Below are 21,264 nucleotides of genomic sequence, written 5' to 3'. Positions count from 1 at the left end.
AAAGGAGCCATTGGCTCCTGATGCTTCCCTAATCTCAATGAGATTAATTGAATCCGTGGCACATGGCCAGCTGGTCAAGGGTCACAGGGCCAAGTTCTTAGATAGGAAGAGCAAACTCAAGGCCACTGAAGGTGTGAGCCACCCACAGGGACATGTGTGCTGGCAAGGGACTCCTGACCACTGTCCATCATCCTCCCAGCCTGGAGGAGAGGCCATACCTAGAAGGATGCTGTGACTTGCCTTCCCAAGATATCTATGTCCTGCATCATCAGCCTACTGTCCTCCTCTTCTCATTCCCAGCCTCAATATCCCACTATTACATAGTGATGGGTTATATAACATAGCAGAATAAGGTTGTCAACTGTCCCATCTGAGATTATGCCATCTTTGTGGGGTGTTTTTTTTTTTTGTTATTTATGGTATGATTTGATTATACTAAATTAAATGTCAGACAAAAAAGCATATATATGGTATGATTGCATTTAGACAAAATTCTAGAAAATTCAAACTAACCCAGAGACAGAAAGCAGATCAGTGGTTGCTAAGGAACAGGGGCAGTTGGGTGGCAAGGAGTGAGGGGAGGAATTACAGTGGGCCATGAGGAAAACCTAGACTGTGACGAATATTTCCTTATCTTGATTGTGGTGATGGTTTTAGGAGTTCATACATATGTCAGTCTTATCCAGTTATACATTTTAAATATGTGCAGTTTATTACATGTCAACTAGATGTCAATAGAGCTGTTAAAAAAATGAGTCTTTTAGTATGAAATAGTTCCACAAGGTTGCCAGATTTCTGTCAACAACAACAACAAAAGAGCGCTTACCTATACCAGCAATAATCAATTAGAAAATACAGTCACATCTACAATGTCAGCAAAAATCACAAAGCATCTAGGAGTTGACTTGATAAAACATAGGATACCGCCGTGGGGAAATTTTTAGATTTTTAACCTCTATTAAAGAATTTAAGAGAACACGCATTTGATGGGATCACTCAATATTATAAGGATGACAATTCTCTGTAGGTTGATGTCAACACGGACACAGGTATAGAAAGTGCTTGATTTATCAGAAATGCACAGAGCTCCAAGTGAGAGAAAGTACAGTACCATCTGAACAAGGATGGGGTTTTATTAGCAAAGATGTTAGGATGCAATCCAGAGTGTCTGCTGCATGACTAAGCATGGTGGAGGGAAACATTTCTGACCTGGAGTCAAGAGCCCAGGGTTCGAATACCAGCTCCCGTATAAGAACACTGGAACTTAGAGTCAATCTCTTAACGTGTTTGGCCTTTTACCATCATCCATCAAAGCAGAGTCTAGACCATTTGATCTCTGTAGTATGTATATTTAGCTCCGCATTTTACCATTGAAATAACAGGCTTCAGAAAGGTTGAGTGAGTTGCTTCTTCCCCAGCTCCCTGTTCTACACCATCAACTTCAGCATAGCAACCCAGGTAGTAAGGAAGCACCGCCAGCCCCCGGGAACCTCAGCGCTCATCCTTTACAAAGATACGCACAGGATTGATCTCCATTAATCCTCTCAGCAGGGGCGCCTGGGTGGCTCAGTCGGTTAAGCCTCTGCCTACCTTCCGCCCTGGTCATGATCTCAGGGTCCTGGGATGGAGCCCCACATCGGGCTCCCGGTTCAGCGAGGAGTCTGCTTCTCCCTCTGCCTCCCCCCAGTGCTCTTGCTCCCTCTCTCTCTAAAATAAATAAGTGAAATCTTTTTAAAAACTCCTCTCAGCAAAGCCCAGGGACAGCGGGCGCTGACTCGTGGGAGGATCAAAGTTCTGCAAACTTCTCACGGACAATGGCCGCAACGCGTTATTATCTTGGATGAACAAAGTCCTGGCACGAGGTAAATGCTTGATAAATATTTGTTGAATGAGTGAATTTGTAGAATTCCATTCTACAAATGGGAAAATTGTGGTCAGAGAAGCTGATGTGGCCCCAGGACGGTGTAGCCAGGGATCCGGGGTACCTGACCACAAATTCTACCCTCTTTTCAATGGATGGCAATGCCTAGTTCTCATGTCCATTAAAGATGGGGAGCAGAGGCGGGAGTAAGAAGCAGGGACCCTCCCCAAGGGTCCCTGAAGAAGAAGGGCAGCAATAAATTGTAAAGGCTGCAGTCTGAGTCTGTGAATGGTTCAAGATACAAATCGAGGTGGTCTTGTTATACTCACTTGAGGGCCGGAGTGGTCTCCCGAGGCCAGGGTGCAATGATCTCTGCTGGAGACTGGCATGGAGAGGATGGTAGTGAACTTGCAGGGCTAGTGGAGGCTTTCCAAAGGGGGCGGAGAAGGTAGGAAAGGCAGCACTCTGAGGAGATCCCAGGACGCCCAGACAGCCTTCCAGCAACACATTCAACCTTATCAGCAGAGTCAAGGGCCGTGCTTTACTAAGGACATACAGAAGTTTCCTTGTTTGTTTGTTTCTTCCTCTTATAATGTGGATTCAAGCTTCTTTCTGTGATTATGGGACACCCACCCCTTGGTCCTGATATGCACCCTGAGGATGAGAGGAGAAATGGCTCACACTCAAAACCGGGCAGGGCAGTGCGTGTAGCTTGTGTGTGGAAGCAGAAGGCAAGGTCGCTGCCGTAAAGGCCCGGTGTGCGGAGTGGGCAGGTGCCTGGCACTCAGCACGGCTCTGAGAGCACCAGCCAAGGGGGCTTCAGTGGCTGAGAAGCAGTGCTGACTGGGGCAGACCGGGCCATGGGAGCCAAGGGGAGCCAAGGGGTCTGCTTCTCCCTGGGCAGCTCCCCCCTGGGCTCAGCTTGGGCCTGAGCTGAGCTGAGAGGAAAGGTTGGGAAGGGGGGGGCATTGCTGCTGCAGCATGGGGGCTTCTGAAACAGTAGCAAAACCTCATTTGTTCATTCATTCATTCATTCATTCATTCATTCTCTCACGCATTCAATAAATATTTCTTTAGCACCTGCAGTGTGCCAGGCCCTGATTTCCCCAGATCTTTGGTCTAGTAGCCAAACTTGCTGGTGATGAACTAAAAGAGAAATTTCCAAACTCTTGAGTATGCATACTTTTGCATTTTTTGCATGTAGAATGAAAATGCAAAGAGAGGCATCTCTGACATAGAGGTGACAATTCTAGCATCACTCCCAGAAGGGCTGCCTTCTCTGCTGTTCCTTAGCTGTGCAGCCTCAGAGAAGACACTTACCCTCTCTGGATCTCAGTTTTCTCTGGGTGAAATGGGAGTAGTAGTGTGCATCATGCCTGCCCAAGGGGTGGTTGGGAATGCATACGTCCGGCTGAGCTGTGCTGTGCAGATTATGGGTTGGCATTTCATTCTGACCTTTGGCGATCTGGATTCTCTTTCAATCGGTCCCCCCAACTACAATGAAAAATATCAACCAAAACCAGGATCAAGAGTTTGTCCACTTGGGCCTATTTGGAAAAGGAGTCAAGTAAACGGTTTGAGACATCAGACTTGTCGCATTCAGACCCACACATCTTTCTAATAAAGGTTTGATTCCCACTTAACATGGCCAATGCTGCCCTTTGTCTAGACACCGGGGTTTCCTTGGAAAACTTTGCCCTGACCTTGGAAAACAACTCCTATCGGAGCTATTTTCAGCAGACAGCCAGAGAACGCGGACAGACTCCAGGGCCCGGAGTTACAAAGGAGGTAGTTTAGTCAAATAATATTTAGTTGAAATTTAACCAAATTGTCAAAAGCTTTGGTCAAAGGAGAAACTTGAGCCAGAGCTGGACATGTGATTAAAAATGTACCTAGCCCTGAAACACACACACACACACACACACACACACACACACACACGCACACACACACACCTGTCAGCAGATGGGCGATCCCTCCTCTCAATGGACAGCGTGCGTGGTCATGAGCTCTGCCCGCATCATGGAATCCTTTAACCCCCCGTGCTGTTTTCCAAGGGCGTGGGCTTTAGCATTTCTATGAGATGTTTGCATGGATATTGCTTACACAGACCTGATGCCCTTTCTCATAGATCTCTAATGACTTCTCCACTCTGTGCAAGGCATTTGTCGCCTGTGTAATTGAAGATCCTGCCAGAAGGCAAATAAATGCCAGGAGAGTTGTCACTTGTAGGCAAAGTTTGTGGCATTTTATTCCTTCTTTTAAAAAAGGTTTTATTTATTTACCTATTTATTTATCTAGAGCACGAGCAGGGGGAGGGGCAGAGGGAAAGGGAGAAAGAATCTCAGGCAGACTGCACTGAGCACGGAGCCCGACGCGGGGCTGAATCTCACGACCCTGAGATCATGACCTGAGCAGAAACCAAGAGCCGGACGCCCAACCGACTGAGCCACCCAGGGGTCCCACATTTATTTTATTCTTATCCGTTCACTTGGCCATCCCATAGGCAGTTCCTGAGAGCTCTCTACTCTGAGACACTTTGTAAGCTCTGGAGATATACAACAGAACACAGCCCCTGCCTCAAGAAAGTTACAAATAATAAACAAAAACAGAGCTAGAAATGCCATTACAAACCTAAACCCTTCAGTGTGTCATTGTACTTCTGAGCTAATATTATGCTGATCATTTCCTCAAAGTTGAAATCCTCCCAGGCATAGGTCAATAGACTGAAAGTGGGCAGTCGAAATTTTTTGGTTTTTGTGGTTTTTTTATAATAATTTTTTATTATATTATGTTAGTCACCATACAGTACATCCCTAGTTTTTGATGTAAAGTTCCATGATTCATTACTTTCGTGCAACACCCGGTGTGTGTTTGTGAGAACTTTACTTCTTAATCAAATTTCCACAAAATTTAAAATTTAATAATTCCACCGGAGTTTGAGGTACAAGAGGAGAGACAATACCTCAGGGAGCCCCAAGATTTTCCCTTTAGCCTCAGACCAAATGGAGCCTTGGGTGCCCCTGTGCTCGCTGACCATGCCGGGGAATACCTCAGGCTGCCATCTTGAAACCTGCCATTCTTGGAGACCTTGGCCTCAAACAGTCTGCAGAGCATTTGGTGAGGTATCACTTATTGTGAGGCAGTCCTAAATGTTTGGAGAACATTCGTGGGAAGCATTCTGATGAAAAATTTAGCATGGTTCCTCCTAAGTGAACTCACTCCCAGGGACAGTATTAACGAGGAGAAGAGCAGAATGATTTTGGTGTTAGTAAGTCCTTTGACCCTGATTTCTGCTCAAGTGTCCTGTGAAGTTGGTGAGTGTAGGTAGGTCCCTGTGAATCAGGATGCCCCTGGGAAATAAGATAGAGTCTGACTCCTCATATTGCATTGATGTCACCAGTCTGGGCTGTACAGCCAGACTCTGTGGGTTTGAATCCTGGCTCCTTCCTCTGTTTCTCACCTAGGAAGAGCTTAAGTTTCCTAACTTCTCTATGCCTTAGAGTTCTCATCTCTAAAATGGGTTTTAATGTGTTGCGAAACGGGTAATTCGTGTAAGTGTGCCCGGTAACAGTGAGCGTTCAGGCAATATTAGCTGGAACAGCAAGGACATGCGAGAGGGACGCTTGGGTCTGCAGCAGTGCCAGCGGGAGGTGTCTACAGCTCCTCTCCCTGCCCACCCCTGTGCCTACAGTGGACCCCCAAACGCTCTCAGTTTCAGTGGCACAACAGTGCTCCGATTCACACCCGCCCCCCACATCTCCTCCCGAGATCAGGTGCTCCTCGTCTCTTCACACAGTTTTTGCAGAAGTTCCCATTTCTCCACCTCCGGATCTCTCCCCATCCAGCCAGTCTTTCCTGCTGCCTCCAGAGTAATGGTCCAAAACCACAATCACACCTCTCTTCTGCTCAAAACTTTCGTTGACCGTCCATCACCTAGCATGGCAATATCCAAAATGCTGTCGCTGGCACATCAGCCATTTCTTTTTGTCATCCTTCAGGTGTCTCTTGTGCCAGTATTTTGCCTGTGCCTCTCAGCCCCTTGCCCTCACTGAGCACTCTGCGCTGTCTTTTAGCGACCTGGAGACTACGCTCTACATTTCCCGAACTCCTTCGCCCACTGCATCTTGTTAGGACCTCGGGGATGAGGGTGAGCTAAGCAGCAGGAGCGTGGAAGGCGAAGGAGGAGCCAGTTTTGCTGAGCAGCCGTCCCTAGCAGTTCCAGCAGCTGCTGGTATGGCAGCAGGAGTGCAGCGGCTCTAGGTTCCAGCAGCCTGCCTGGGGGGTGGCCCTTCTCAGGGGTTCAAGGCCGAGCCGAGGAAGCACCACTTTCCCGGATCCGGAAATAGAGGCACCAGCCACCCCCCATCCTGCAGAAGCAAGTGTAGACGCCTGGAACCCAGCTCAGGGGCATTCACAGCCTTGAATCCCCTACTCTTGCTCTTCCAACTCTTCCAACAGCTCGGTGACCAATCCTCTGTATTAAATGTCCTCATTTGAAATGCCCAGGGCAATATCTGTTTTCTGTCCTGGACTCCTGTCCTATGGGTCATGTATGATTTTTCTCTAAGTTGCCCCTAAAACAACAGCAACTCACCCTCGTCCTAAGCAATGACATCTATGAGCTCCCAAGTTGGTGTCTGTTTTTCCAATCTGTATTAGAATCAATGCATAACTATTAATATTATTATATTAATAAGAAAGTGTTCATCCATGTACCATCTAAAATCACGTCCTGGGCTGATACATACCCCATTCTGGGTATACACACACTCTCATTCGGGGGTACAATGCAGCCTCCCCTTCACCATCTGGCTGTGGCTTCCCTTTCTGGCTCCCATCCCTAGGTTCCCCTACGGAGACTCTTCCTTTCTCCTCTCTACTCTTCCTCCTTAAACCTCATGCTTTGTTCAGCAACAGCCTATTTTTCTATGCCTTTGCATGGTTGGTTCTCTATTCATGAAAGTGAATCTTTCATGAATCTTGACACCTTCCCTGACAGAAAATTCTTTCTTACTCTTAACTCAATCATTCCCCACATTTTGAAGTTTTATTCAAACTTCATCCTAGTCAAAAGGGAGCTTTAACTCTCATCATGTTCCCTACTATGTTTTAGATTCAAAACATAACTCCCCCCCAACACACACAAATTTCACGTAGTAGGTCAGAATAGGCTTGTTGAGCGAATACGCGAGAAGTATATGCATCATCTGATGCTTGTGGCTTTGTTGAGATAGAAGCTGGGGAAAGGCTAGCCTGGAGGAGGGGACAGAATGATGTGTATGATCACATGGAGCACAAGGTGTGTGTTTCCAGAGTGACCCATATGGGATATCCCAGTAGATCGAAGATAGGAAGAACTACAGATGCTAGCTTTAAAGAATGAGAATTTAGTGAAATACGCTTTTCACTGCACCTCTACCGAACACAAGGGCCCAGCAGCCACCTCAGGATCTTTTATTTCTTTGAGTTCTCTCTTCATGCACGTGCACCATCAGGTTATTTGGTCTAGAGTAAGAGGACATTTCTGAGCCAAGAGTAAGCCAACCATGAATGACTCAAGAGGTCAACAATATCTGGACTATTGTCCTGTCAACATTTTCTAGACACGTACTCCATGGAAAGTGCAATGCTAAGCTCTGGTTTAGAAGAATTTTCAGGAAAGTAACCAAGATTTACCTTTAAAAATTATAATATGGGAATAATAAAGGTCTAAAAACAAAAGCTTTGGAGTCCAACGGATTGGGTTCATGCTCCCATTTGACAAATAGGAAGCAGTTACTAACCTTTTCATACCTTAGTTTTCTCTTCTGAAAAATGGCAACAATAACACCTTATAATATTGTTTTGAGAATGTGACGAGATAGTACAGAAAAAGCACGTGCTTAGTGTTCGGTTAATAGAAGCTATGGTTTTATCACTACGAATATAGAACTAATGGAACAGAATAGAAATTGGCCTTGGGGACATTGGTCTAGGAGAGCAGAGAAAGTAGAGACCTCAGGAGGGTTGTGTGGGGAGGGAGTGTGGAGCTGAGCCTTGAAGGATGTCGTTGGAGTGGCCAGCCTGGCTCCGAAGGGCTGATGACTCACAGCTCGAAAGCAGAGAGAATGCAGGGTTATAAGGTGGGGGTGACAGGTTGGCCAAGGGTCGCTTGGAAGAGATTTTTCTTTGAAGTGTCAGGCTGACTTTGAGGCCAACTGGGCTAGCTTTCAACCCTCAGAGGGCAAGGAACACAAGGACACAGGGATATAGGACAAGCAAACACTATTAGCTTTGCAGCCAAAATAGGAGCCTTATAAACAGCCTTACAGATAAGTTTTGAGTTCTGTTTTGATTACATCAGCCTGCAAATCATCCCCACTGCCTGTCACGTAATCCACAGGATTTGCCTCTACTGTGTCACAGTGAAGGAGAACTCACAGGGGTCCTTCAAATAACTCATAGGAAGGTCTCATGTTCCACAACAAGGTTATTCCTAAAAGTTATTTGTAAAAGGACATTTGCTTGAGTACACTATTCAGGGCAGTCTATGCAGGAGGATTTTTTTTACGTTGCAAACCACCACCCACGATATTTGTTTATAATATTCGCATTTTCCCTCCACTGGGTTGGTTCTTCAAGCAGGCAGATCTCTAAAAATGCCAAGGATATTGAATGGTTGTTGTTTTGGTTTTTTTTTTTTTTTAAGATTTTATTTATTTATTTGACAGAGAGAGAGACAGCCAGCCAGAGAGGGAACACAAGGAGGGGAGTGGGAGAGGAAGAAGCAGGCTCCCAGTGGAGGAGCCTGATGCGGGGCTCGATCCCAGAACGCTGGGATCACGCCCTGGGCCGAAGGCAGACGCTTAACGACTGAGCCACCCAGGTGCCCCAATATTGGATGGTTTTAAGGCAGATTCCATTCTAGGTACTGGACAGTTGTTTATGGGGGGTTCTTTAAGGAAATTCAATGATCGAAGACGTAAAATACACATACACAAAGCAAAGCTTAAGAATGTCTTTTAAAATTTTTTGTTGAAGGCTGTACATCCTGAAATTCTACCAAAAGGACTTAAAACAGCATGTAATAAAAACACAAGGCTTCCAGGACCCCACAACATGGTCAACTGAGCTAATACAAGGTCTTCCCTCAGCACAGCTAAAATGTGCAGGTTGAACCATGACAGTTTTTCAGAAATATAGCTGAGGTCACAAGAAGGAAAGAAAGAAAAATCCCCAGGTGCCAGAATCAGAGAGAGAACTGAAAGAGCTGTCAACAGTGCGGTGAGGCTGGGGTGCCCGGGGTGATTGCCAGACCTGGAAATAGGCCCGGGTGGTCATGAGTGTGTATTTCCATACCCTCAGGGGCAGGAGATGAGGTCTCAGGGCCTGTGAAAGACCCAACATGGGCGCTGAGATGCCTGGTAGGCCAGTGCACCTGGTAGGACAGTTTACGCAGGGCATTCACAGGGCAGAGGGTGTCACGACCATTTCACAGATAAGGAAGTGGAGGCTCAGGAAGGCTGAGTGATTTGTCCAGGATCACAGGTCAGGTAGAGAAATCTGGGCCCAAGCCAAAGTCCTTCCTGTCCAGAGCCCTTTGTCTAGCAGAAGTACGGGCAGCTCAGGGCACCTCGGCCAACACCCAGGACAGGGCAAGCTGGCCTTGCAGACAGCCTGGGATCAGACACTCTGTGGAGGGGCCGGGCCTCAAATGAACGCCAGTCATATTCTGATCACCAAGAGGCACGTCGCCTCTTCTCTCCCGTCTCCGCACTGCTCGTGCGAGTAGGGAGCATGAGGAGAGGGGATGTCTAGTGGGACCTGGGGAGGCATTACACTTTTGGAATTGAAAACTGTTCCCATGAAGTGAGAGTCTTTTTTTTTTTCTTGAAAGCCACTTGAACTTTGTCATTGCAATTACGCTTATCTCTTCTTGTGTTCGCTTAGCTTGTGGGCAGGAGATGTCATTACCCTCTCTTAATTTTATGGAAAACTACTTACAAGTGTTAAATTTTGAAATAGCCACAAACGTCTTCTCCCTCAAGACTCACACACACACACAAAAATCTGTCCCAAAGGAGGCCATGGCAGATTGCCTGAGAAGGCCCCATCTGGAATCTTGGGGAGAGAGGAGGTCCTTGCCTCATGTCTGTCAGGCTGTCCATTTGCGGTGAGAGCTGGCAGGTCCTCACCACTTGCCAGCCTCTGGACCAGCCTCTGAGTGAATCTCGCCCAGGTGCTGCCCAGACTGGGTAGGCAGGGAGTGAAGGGCCAGAGAGAAGGCTCTGGAGGGACTCAGACACCAGAAAAGGAGTACCCACCTCAGCCTTCCTGTGAGGGCTCTGGGATGGGTGCTAACTTGCCCTAAGAGAAAAATTCATGACCTTCCTTCCACTCTCCACCTTACAGCCCAGAGAGCAGTACTGTGGGGTGTGTCAGGTGACATTCGTTGTCAAGGGGAGAGTGTCTGGATGTGGACCCAGGAATCCCTTTATCAGAGGAGAGATGCTGGGCAGGCAGTGGCTGCGCGGGAGAGCATGGTGTATCCAGGGCACCGCCAGGAGATCCTCCCAAACTGAGCACTTAATGGCCTCAGGGAGAGGGTGTAAGGGCCTCATCATCGCCATCTCCTTGGTGATTATTTCATTGGTTTTAAAAGCTCCCATTCTGGGGCGCCTGGGTGGCACAGCGGTTAAGCGTCTGCCTTCGGCTCAGGGCGTGATCCCGGCGTTACGGGATCGAGCCCCACATCAGGCTCCTCCGCTATGAGCCTGCTTCTTCCTCTCCCACTCCCCCTGCTTGTGTTCCCTCTCTCGCTGGCTGTTTCTATCTCTGTCAAATAAATAAATTTAAAAAAATCTTTAAAAAATAAATAAATGAATGAATAAATAAATAAAAGCTCCCATTCTCCCCATTGAAGCAAGTTTCTACTGATTTGCCCCCTGATAAGTGTTTGAAAAGTTCTTTGGATAGGTGGTGGGTGAGATGGGGTGGGTAGGGTCTCAGGTATGACTTGAATTTCGTCCAGCGCTCAGCCATTGCAGTCATTAGACAGACACACACCAGCTATCAGCCTGTGGAATTAGTCTATGCACCCAGATACCATCTGGGATCACATGGCACTCTGAGATTTGGGTAAAATTAGCTTGAATTCTTCCAAAGCCCTTGCTAAGATTTCTGGGGGTCCTTGGGGGGATTTTGCTCCCATACACACCCTGCTTCCCGATACAGATTGCCCCTGACTTATGTTCAACTTAGGATTTTGTGAGTTTAGGATGGTGTGAAAGTGATACTCATTCAGTAGAACCCATGCTTTGTGAATTGTGATCTTTTTCCCAGGCCAGTGATAATGCGGTACGATCATCTCTTGGGATGTAGGGCGGCCACTGTGAGCCTTGGCTCCGTCAGCCACATGATCACAGGAGTAAACAATCAATACACTTACAGCCATTCTGTACCCGTGTAAACTTTGCTTTTCACTTTCAGTACAGTAGTCAATAAGTTACACGAGCTATTCAATACTATGTTATATAATAGACTTTGAGTTAGATGATTTTGCCCAACTGTAGGCTAATGGAAGTGCCCTAAGTACGTGTAAGGCAGGCGGGGCTAAGCTATGACGTTCAGTGGTCAGGTATAGTAGACGCATGTTCCACTCACGGTATTTCCAACTTACAGTGTGTTTATTGGGACATAACACCATCGTGAGTCGAAGAAGATCTATGTGGTTTCATGCGTACTGTCTCATCTCCATGGCATCAATCCCGAAATGAAACTTAGCCCTTCATCATTTTCCATTTGCACCTGCATTGATTAATGAATTACCTTTACTGAAGCACCTGAGGTCGTTGGGAGGGAATTAAAGAAAGATGGCTGTGGATTCCCTTGGTGGCAAATGAGTGGCTTCACATGCAACAGGAGCTTTCCTGGAAGAGCTTCGTGCCTCACTGCCCCTGGGGGTGTCTTTGTGCCCCATCACCCCACACCCACGCACTGGTTCCCCTCCTTTCTGCCCGCAGCACTGCTCTCTTTCCTTTCCTGATGTCCAGGGGGAGAAAGGAGGCCTCTCCCAGCGTCCTGCACAGCCCAGCAGCCCTCCCCGTCACCACCTGACCCCTCGCTGATCACAGACCTTGGGTTTCACTCACTCTCTCTCCCAAGGAGCTTCTCCAGCCATTTACACACACACACACACACACACACACACACACACACACACACACGAGTTTCCTCTCAGAGGGGAATTCTGATGCCAGTTCTTGAGATAATGGATTTTTCACTTCCTTACATATACATATATATGTATATGACAAAATAAAAGTCATTGTCCCGGGGGGCCCCTGCGTGGTTCAGTCGGTTGAGCATCCACACCCAACTCTTGGTTTCGGCTCAGGTTGTGATCTTGGGGTCGTGGGATCAAGCCCTACATCGGGCTCACAGCTTGGGATTCTTTCCCTCCGCCCCCGCCCCTGGCTCTCAAATAAATAAATAAATAAATCTTTAAAAAAATCATTGTCCCGGGGCGCCTGGGTGGCACAGCGGTTGAGCGTCTGCCTTCAGCTCAGGGCGTGATCCCGGCGTTATGGGATCGAGCCCCACATCAGGCTCTTCCTCTGTGAGCCTGCTTCTTCCTTTCCCACTCCCCCTGCTTGTGTCCCCTCTCTCGCTGGCTGTCTCTATCTCTGTCAAATAAAGAAATTAAAAAAATCTTAAAAAAACAAATCATTGTCCCACTTAGAGGAGAATAGGATCTAATATGGGTACCCTCAGTACAATGAGACATATTAAAAGGTACATAATCAAGGTTCAGAACAAGACATGCCTGTCATCCTTTGAGCCACTCTCCCACTGCCAGCTGGGTGCTGGAGCATTTGTGGTGCCTAAAAATGGCTGTGAGTTCTGGACTTACAAGCCTGCTTAGCGTTCTCCAGGGACCGTCCTGACCCGTGGCCTGGAAAGCACTGTGTCCTGGGCGCTGTCAGAGGAGGACCGAGCAGAGAGGGCCAAGTGGAGCACCCCTTCATGCCGGAGGGAAAGGCTTACTGGTGCTGGGATCTGCGTGACAGCCGTCAACCAGTGCCCTCTGCCCACGCCGCTCAAAAGGCAGTGATCTCTCCATGGCAGGGCGTATGCTAACACCACCTGTCAGGGATGCCAGAGGAGGGCTTTGACATGGGGCACATGCAGGGATGAGAGGACTTCTCTAGTGCTTTGCTGGATCCACCTGTCCACATTCTGGAAGTCTGGAAGAGTATGCGTGAGGGAGCTGGAGATAACAGGGCATGCCGCTCCTGTGGACTGACACGCTTGCGTCAGTGCTGTGCTCCCAGGCTTGTCCTCTTGCAGTGTCAGTGCCCCGGCACAAGACCTCAAACACTCACGTGTCCCCTGACTCCTAGGCAGCCAGAGCAGATGCCCCAACAGCCCAGACAGTTGGCAGCTGAGGGAGTGAGCGTGCAGTCATCCTGGTGATCGTGCTGCAGGTGAGGACAGACAGGGTCCCCTGGCAGCAGAGGGCACCGTCCAGGAAACAGAAAGCTCCGGCTGCACCTATCCTGGTACAGGCTGGAGTGGCAGAGCAGGACTGCAGAGGAAGGAGTAAGAATGGACAGGGAAGGGAAGAGAGGAGCTGGCTCTCGGGCCCACGGTCACCCACTGCCAGCCCTGTTCACATCGTCTCGTGCTGGAGTCTCACCTTTGCATACTTGCCTGGTTAGACACACATACATATGCACACGCACGCACACACACACACACACACACACACACACCCTGACCCTAACTGCCCAGCCCCAGTGATTCAGTGATGGGAGGGGATGTGCCAACCTAACTCTCCATATTTCTTATTTTCCTTTAACAAGAAAATCCATGGCCTCATTATCTTTTGATGGTTTTTATTTACTGACCTATCATGGACACCTACTAGGTGCCAGGTATTGGGAATACCAAGGAAGACATGAAAAAGAATACACAGAGAAATACTCCCAGTAGGATTTGGAACATAGGCATTTGCAAAACGCTCTATGAGCCCAGAGGATTTCTAGAGGTGAACAGGTGGAGAAGGTGAAGGAAGGGCAGAGGGTGCAGCGGGAAAGCAAAGCCGGGGCATGGCCCCCCTGACGTGTGCAGTTGGCCCAGCAAGTACTACCTGCTTTCTCTCTCCCACCCCATCTCTGCTGATAAAATGCATCTCGATTTCCGCACGCCCAGTTTCCATGGTTCCCACTGCCCGTCAGTATGCCACGCTTTGTTTGACACCTTTAAACGGAGACGGATGTGGACGGCGCAGAGCTTGGAATTATCAAGAGGAATCCCAGAATACAAAATAGCACTAGGGGCTTATGACAGCTTTCTAAAAACTAAGTTCGTGTAATGATAAAGATGGAAGAGATCGTAAGGTTATGTAAATAAGGTGAAGTTTTGAGTTTAAAAGGACTTTTTGTTATTTTTCTGTGTGTCTTGATCGAAGTACACACACGTATATATGGACACACATACGTATGTATGCACACATCTCTACACACGCAGGTGCATATGTATGTGTGTACAGATATGTATGCATACACGCACACACATACACCTGAATGGAGGATTGGCACATTAAAAGCGGCAGGAATTTAGGGCTTCGCACTTGACTGACATCCATTAATGTTTGCTGGATTAGAGCAAACCTCGGCCGTGCCCATCCTGTTTTTTTATCGTTGACCATTGCTCTTAGCAGTTAATGTTTGAACCTGGCCATAAAGGAGTCGACAGCTGCTGACCTATGTCCAACATCCAAAGCGGAAGGAGCCCCCTATAAATCGGCCCACACTGGGCAGCCCCGCCAGCAGAGCTGCAGATCCACTGTGGAGCGAGCCTTGACGCCACCATGAACTTCTCCGGCAAGTACCAGCTGCAGAGCCAGGAAAACTTTGAGGCCTTCATGAAGGCAGTCGGTGAGTGCTGGGCTGGACACCAAGGCTGGGGGTCATGGCCGTGAGGGTAATGGCGGTGAGGGTCATGGCGGTCTGCTGGCAGTGGCCAATCAGAGTCTCGACGCTGGGATAGAAGGAAAGTTTCAGGCTTTGCACGGACCACAGGCCATGTTATGCACAGGACTTTTGTCGTCGTTTGCAGCTTGTGCTCTTGCTCACTGGCCAAGGCCATTCCATAGGCAATCTCTGCAGGTACCTCACTGTGTGACCTCCCTCATTCATTCATTCATTCGTTCATTCATTATTCTAACAAACGTTGATTCAGGGCCAACAACACACTGAGCTCTGTGCTGGATGGATACCAGAGAGACAGGCAACTTGGAAATGAGCCCCAATTCCAAGTCAGAGTTTAGAGAGAGAAAAAGAGAAGAGATAAATGCAATAAAGTATCCCCTCACGTGTACTGAGCACTGACTCACTACCAGGTACTGCGCTAAGCCCTTAATATGCAATATCCCATTGAACCCTCACCAAAAATCTCTGAGTTGGGTACTAATATTTTTCCCATTTCACAGTCAAGACAACTGAGGCCTAGAAAGGTTAAGTAATCCCGGCCAAGGTCACATAGGTAGGAAGCATTTGCGTTGGGATTTGAAGTGGATGTTGGTTCCAGAGACTCCACTTTACTCCTCTGTGCCCCCCAGAGTCTTGTGCAGAAGGATCGGGGCTCCCGGGAGGGCACGGATGGAAGGTTTGCTGGTGGTGAAGGTGAGCCTTGGCTGGGCCTTGGCAGATGAGCAAGTTGTTCCTAGGGGCAGGGAGAGGGGAGCGTGCTGCGGATGGAGGGAACCCTATGAGGAAAGGGGCAATGTGACAAAGAAGGGGGCCAAGGGGGAAAGTGTGGGGAAGACAGCAAAGGCGGGGAGAGGAGGACCTTCAGGGCTAGCCGAGAGCTAGGCTCTTCTCCTGTAGCACGTCACACCACCTCTGTTCCAAACCCCTGACCTGGGCCGCAGGACCCTCTACCCTCGCTGCCAACGTGGACCTCACTTTGCTTAACAGTGTAGATGTGCCCTGAAATGTGTAAAGGTCTGTCCCAGGGCAAGGGACTCCCACCGCATCTTCCTCAAGAGCCTTGACAGCAGAGGTCGAGGCGGGGACAGGTGGCCAGAGGCTTGCCGGGCATTGTCCTGGCTGGCCCATGTTGTCCTGGCATTCATTGTTCCCTCTCTCACTCTCAGGAGGGACCTGGCTGGAACACAAACTGTGTGGTCACTCTGGGTGTGGAATGAAACACTGACACTCGGAGCAAAGTCTGGCATGAGATAGGAGAGCGAGCAGGAACCAGGGCGTTCACTAGAGGAAAGGTGCTTCAGGACACAGGACTGNTTTTTTTTACCCCCCCCCCCCCCCGGTGAAATAGTGGACTGCCAGGTCAGGCCGAGTCAGGCCACAGACCTTTCCTTTCAGAGGTCAAAGCCCATGTTGCTCACAGGACTCAGTCCGTGCCTCTGGCCTCTGCGGAGACACGGCACCTTCCTGTCTGACTCCACGCCACAAAGTTTCTCTGTGACCACCGCCCTGCAGCTCCCACCTCTGCTCATCTCTGAACCTCAAATGATTTCCACCAGGTCTGCCTGACGAACTCATCCAGAAGGGGAAGGACATCAAGGGGGTGTCGGAAATTGTGCAGAATGGGAAGCACTTCAAACTCACCATCACCACTGGGTCCAAAGTGATTCAAAATGAGTTCACCTTGGGGGAAGAGTGTGAGCTGGAGACCATGACTGGGGAGAAGGTCAAGGTAGGAGGTGCCCCCTCACACCACCCTCTGCTTCTGGAACTTTCCCTGGAACCTGGCCCCAGGGCTTCATCCCGCCAAGCTCCCACCTCACAGTTCCCACCATGGACACCTTATCTGTGACTCCCACTTCTGGGGTGGGAGCCAGAGAGACCAAGACAGCTCTAGGGAAGACACTCTAGGGAGGCCCTTCCCGTTTCCCTGTGACTGGGTGCTCTGGCCCAAGAACCCAAGTTCTCTCACGTGGAGGATGTGGGGGGACCAGGCACAGCTTCTCCCAGGCCCAGCAGTGGACAATCAGGAGTCCGTGAAAAACCCTAAACAGAGCTGTGACGTCATCCTTGAGCCCAAAGTAAACTGGCCTTGCTGAGCCCACAGCTGCTGGTCATAGGAAGAGACTTCTTGAAGGAGGTGCTGGTAACACCAAGAACACCAGAAAACCAAGGCCCCAGGCAGGCCTTCACCCCAAGGGTCAGAGGTCACTGAGCCCCTGGCCTCAGCTACCTCATCTGTAAAATGGGTATAGCCACCCTTCCCTGACTGAAGGCAGTGGGCAGGGCGGCATCACTCCACTGGGCTGTGGCTCAGGGTGTGCCCTGAGAGCTGGGTGTGCACTGTGGGAATGGCCAGGTGATGGCAGAGAGATCTAGGCAGTGGGGTGCCCCTCACTAGAGACTTTTCTTCCCCCTGGGAAATTCCACACGCCTAGCCTAGCCAACAAACAGAGCAGCTGTCTTCACCCCTCCCCCTCCAGGCAACTTTGTGCCTTGGCCTCAGCATGTTGGTCTTTTAACCTCTTCTGACAGTCTCTTATTTCTGCTTCTACACATATGACTTTACAGGTCAGGAAATCTGTGATACATTTTAGGAAGGAAATTCTTTTGATATGCCCGTAGTAAGGGGCAGGCCATCATGGGTTTTACCACAGGCCTCTTCCAAGTGTCCATCTTGGAGGCACATTTTTAACCTTGGCTAGGGTCTTCTGTTTCCTGTTGGGTTTCTACTGTCTCTTCCTGGATGCATAAAGCTTGGAAAAGGGACCACAATAGAAAATGTAAATGTGCTGGAAGGAACATAAAGCAAAGCTAAATAGGTATTCCCCCAACCAGCCAGTATTTGGAATTTTGCTACTCCCTCCGTCCATCAGCTTGGAGAACTGGGATTTTACTGATGTAATCTTGGTGCTTGCATTTGAGACCACTTAGGTGTCCTGTGCTCATTTCTAGTTCATGTACCATAAATTAAAAGTTTGATTAAAGAAGCCCTGGCATTTTCTTTAGCTTTTAAATGCACCTCCTGCCTTTAGAGCCGGAGGACTGGGAGACCTGAGTGGCTTGACTGTTGTCACCAGGACCCAGGCAGGGGAGCCAGTGTCACTGGCTAGGGTCCCGCTCCCTCCCCAGACTTTCCTCACAGTTTATCTCTTCTCTCCCCTGCAGGCTGTGGTCCAGATGGAAGGTGACAATAAACTGGTGACAACTTTCAAAGGCATCAAGTCTGTGACCGAACTCAATGGCGATGTGATCACCAATGTAAGTTGGCACTCTGAGCTGGTGGCTCCCAGTCCTTGAGGGGAAGGGCCCGCCACCTTTCCTGTGCTCCACCTTGGCTACCACTTACTGAGGACCCAAGACGTACCAGGCGGTTTACACATATTAGCTCCATCTTCCTATCAACCCTGACTTTTCTAAGTGGGGAAACTGAGGCAACAAATAGCCAGGGAATGGCAAAACGAGGGTTCCTCTGAGCGGGGCCTGTCACACAGGGCTGTCATCCACAGCTGCACACTGCACAATCCTACAGGAAGCCACTCCCATTATAGATGGTGTGGACTCGTATGCTTATTACCTTCTTGAAGCAGATGCTCGTTAACCATCATGTTGTTGTTTTTTAACATTTATCCATCCATTTCCTTATTTATTTATCGGGGGTGGGTGGGGAGAGAGTGGGGAGAGTAGCAGAGGGAGAGGGAGAGACTCCCAAGCAGACTCCCCACTGAGCGCAGAGCCCAATGCACAACTTGATCCCGCAACCCCGAGATCATGACCCGAGCTGAAACCAAGAGGCAGACGCTCAACCGACTGAGCCGCCCAGGTTCCCCAACCATCTTGTCCTAACAAAACTAGTAGAGTGTATTCGGATAGCGTTCCAACAGATAGAAGTACAGTATCTTGAGGAAGGGGTGTTCTTTAATTCACCAAAGACCCCACAGACGTTGGCAGTGGCCCCCCCGCTGGTGCTTCCCCACCTCTCTTGAGTCCTTTCAGGCTGTCCTTCCATCCCCACTTTCCAGGTCGGTGTTGACCACCCCAACTTCCCCCTTGTCCTGCTTTCCTCACCGCTATCCCCCTCTCCGTACCCATATCCAAATAGGATGGTGTAAGAGAGGTGCTTGATAGAAGGAGAAACAGGGTCCTGCAGAGCCACCAGCATGACCCACCTTTCTCAGTCTCCCTGGGCTGTAGCCATAAGACTCGCTCACACGTGTTTACAAGGAGAATCATATTCATAGCGATTTTACAGCAGCTTATAGGAGTGGCACACTCCACTTGTGCAATCATCCTTGCTGCCTGATTCGGCCATGTCCTGTCCCTGATTTGGGGGTGAATAGTACAGTGTTTCTCCTGCAGTTCTTTGCCCCCAGGATGTGCTTTGGGGAGTAACAGAAGGCAGAACACTACCCAAGGGGTCTGTCACACCCCTCCTTTTTCAAGTGGGAAAATCCCTCAACCAGGTAGGGTGTGAGGCTCAACAAGTAAATATGCGGTTCCCACCCTGCTGGGCACATTCACAGCAGAGCAAGAAGGAACCAGCAGGGTGGAGGGAGATGAGCTGGTCCTGGACTCAGTACTGGCCAAAGTCCTTTGGTAGGCTTTTTTTCTGCTTTGATATGCTTTTAATATTTCCCCAAATCTTCCCCTCAGCTGTGAGGCAGGCAGGATGAGGGCTTTAATAAATAGGTTGACCTGTCCAAAGTCATCCAGCTAATGAGCTATAGAACCAGGGTTCAAACCTAGATCTTTTCATTCCATTCCATTGCTGCTGAAGCTAAGGGGCTCCTCTGGTACATAGTAGGCACTCAGTGAAACTTGGAGAAAATTGGATTGGACTGGACTTGTTTGGATGGTCTTGTTCTCACAGCCATCGATATAGAAAGAAATTCACTAAAAGGCAGGACAACCCTTCACATGAGGAAGTGAAGTGACACAGACCTGGCATGGGATTTCAGAAAAGATTGCCCACCCTTCCTCTGATCTTACAGAAAACAGAGAAATCTTTGGGTTGTTTCATGTGCTAGCATATTTGGGATGATTTTATAGCCTTACTTACCTTTTACGATTCAACATCAGAAGAACATTTTGTGATTTTTTTTTTTTTTTGCTTTCAGACCATGACATTGGGTGACATTGTCTTCAAGAGAATCAGCAAGAGAATTTAAATAAGTCTGCACTTCATATTCTTTTACTGTGTAAAATTAATGTAATAAAGTGAACTTTGTTTTAAACAAATCTTTTCTTCTCGATGGCTTGTCATTGATGGTGCTATTGGTATCAATGGGCCCTGATCACCCCCCAATTTTTGTAAATCTTGATGCCCTGCGTGTTCCATCCTGCTGGGTCAGGTCTGAAGGGTGATTCTCACCCTGAAAGCAGACCCCAGGCTGCCCACGCAGGTGATCCTACAAGAAACAGGAGATGTGGCTGCATCTGTGAGGCAGCCCTAATGACCTTTCACAGGCAAGGAGCTGGAGCAAGACAGTGTGCTGGCTCCCTGTGGGGACAGAGAACGGCAATGCTGGGCAGGCAAAGGGGAGCTATGCCCGCCAGTGTGGTCACAGCAGCCCCACCCACCAGGGGACATGAACAAAAAGAGCAGACCCTGACCCACCAAATGAATAATTTGCCCTCCTAGGAGAGGGCTTTGCAGGAGGCACCAGAAGTGGACAGAGGAAGCTCAGGTGGAAATTCCCCCCATGCTATGGGCAGAGGCAGAATGTGGAAATAGGATTTCTCTGAACAGCACTTTGTATCAGGCTCTGGGAGCTGCCATAGATTGGGTCGCACCCCCCACCCCTAAAATTCACATGATATAGTCCTAACATCCAGGAACTCAGACTGTGACCTTATTTTGAAATAAAGACATTGCAAATATTGTGAGGTAAGTTAAAATGAGGTCATACTGGAGTAAGGTGGGCCCCTAATCCAATATGGCTGGTGTCTTTATAAAAGGGAGACATTTGCAGATAGAGACACCCAAACAGGGAGGACGCCATGTGAAGTTTGGAGTTCTGCTGCCACAAGGCAAGAATGTCCCAGAAGCTAGGAGAGAGACCTGGAAAAGATTCTTCTCTACCCTCTTCAGAGGGAGCATGGCCTTGACCTCACCTTGATCTTAGACTTCTGGTCTCCAGAACTGTGAGATAATACATTTCTGTTGTTCAAGCTGCCCAGTCTGGGGTACTCTGTTATGGCAACCCTAGCAAGCGGATAGGGTGCTTGTTCCCATATCCAAAGAGCTGCCAAGCTCGGACATTTCTACCTTCACCATGTCTTTCAGCTCCCAGAACTATGCCAGCCCACAGAAAGTTCTCAACAAAGACACCTTAATCTGAATGAACCTGTCACTTTTCCCGCCTCCGCTCTTCCCACTTCTGGAGCTGAAACCCCATTACTCATACTCGTTCCTTGGATGGTCTCACA

General features: G+C 48.8%; 1 protein-coding gene across 1 annotated transcript; it reads left to right on the top strand.

Moving 5' to 3' along the window:
- The first annotated feature begins 14,628 nt into the window (after window positions 1–14,628).
- On the top strand, window positions 14,629–20,073 carry FABP1 (fatty acid binding protein 1). Its single transcript, XM_002922341.4, has 4 exons — window positions 14,629–14,784; window positions 16,395–16,567; window positions 18,004–18,096; window positions 19,953–20,073. Exons 1-4 carry the CDS (start codon window positions 14,718–14,720, stop codon window positions 20,001–20,003), a joined length of 384 nt encoding a protein of 127 aa, XP_002922387.1. The 5' UTR covers window positions 14,629–14,717; the 3' UTR covers window positions 20,004–20,073.
- Window positions 20,074–21,264: the final 1,191 nt, after the last annotated feature.

This window comes from Ailuropoda melanoleuca, chromosome 4 (assembly GCF_002007445.2).
Source record: "Ailuropoda melanoleuca isolate Jingjing chromosome 4, ASM200744v2, whole genome shotgun sequence".
Classification (NCBI taxonomy): domain Eukaryota; kingdom Metazoa; phylum Chordata; class Mammalia; order Carnivora; family Ursidae; genus Ailuropoda; species Ailuropoda melanoleuca.
The sequence above is the reverse complement of the archived record's forward strand: the minus strand, read 5'-3'. Positions and strand labels throughout refer to the sequence as shown.

Excerpts from the sequence above, each read along its gene's own strand:
- FABP1 (XM_002922341.4), top strand. The coding sequence starts at position 14,718 with ATGAACTTCTCCGGCAAGTACCAGCTGCAGAGCCAGGAAAACTTTGAG. Across the intron at positions 14,785-16,394 it reads GGCCTTCATGAAGGCAGTCG|GTCTGCCTGACGAACTCATC; the intron begins GTGAGTGCTGGG and ends GATTTCCACCAG. Across the intron at positions 18,097-19,952 it reads ATGGCGATGTGATCACCAAT|ACCATGACATTGGGTGACAT; the intron begins GTAAGTTGGCAC and ends TTTTGCTTTCAG.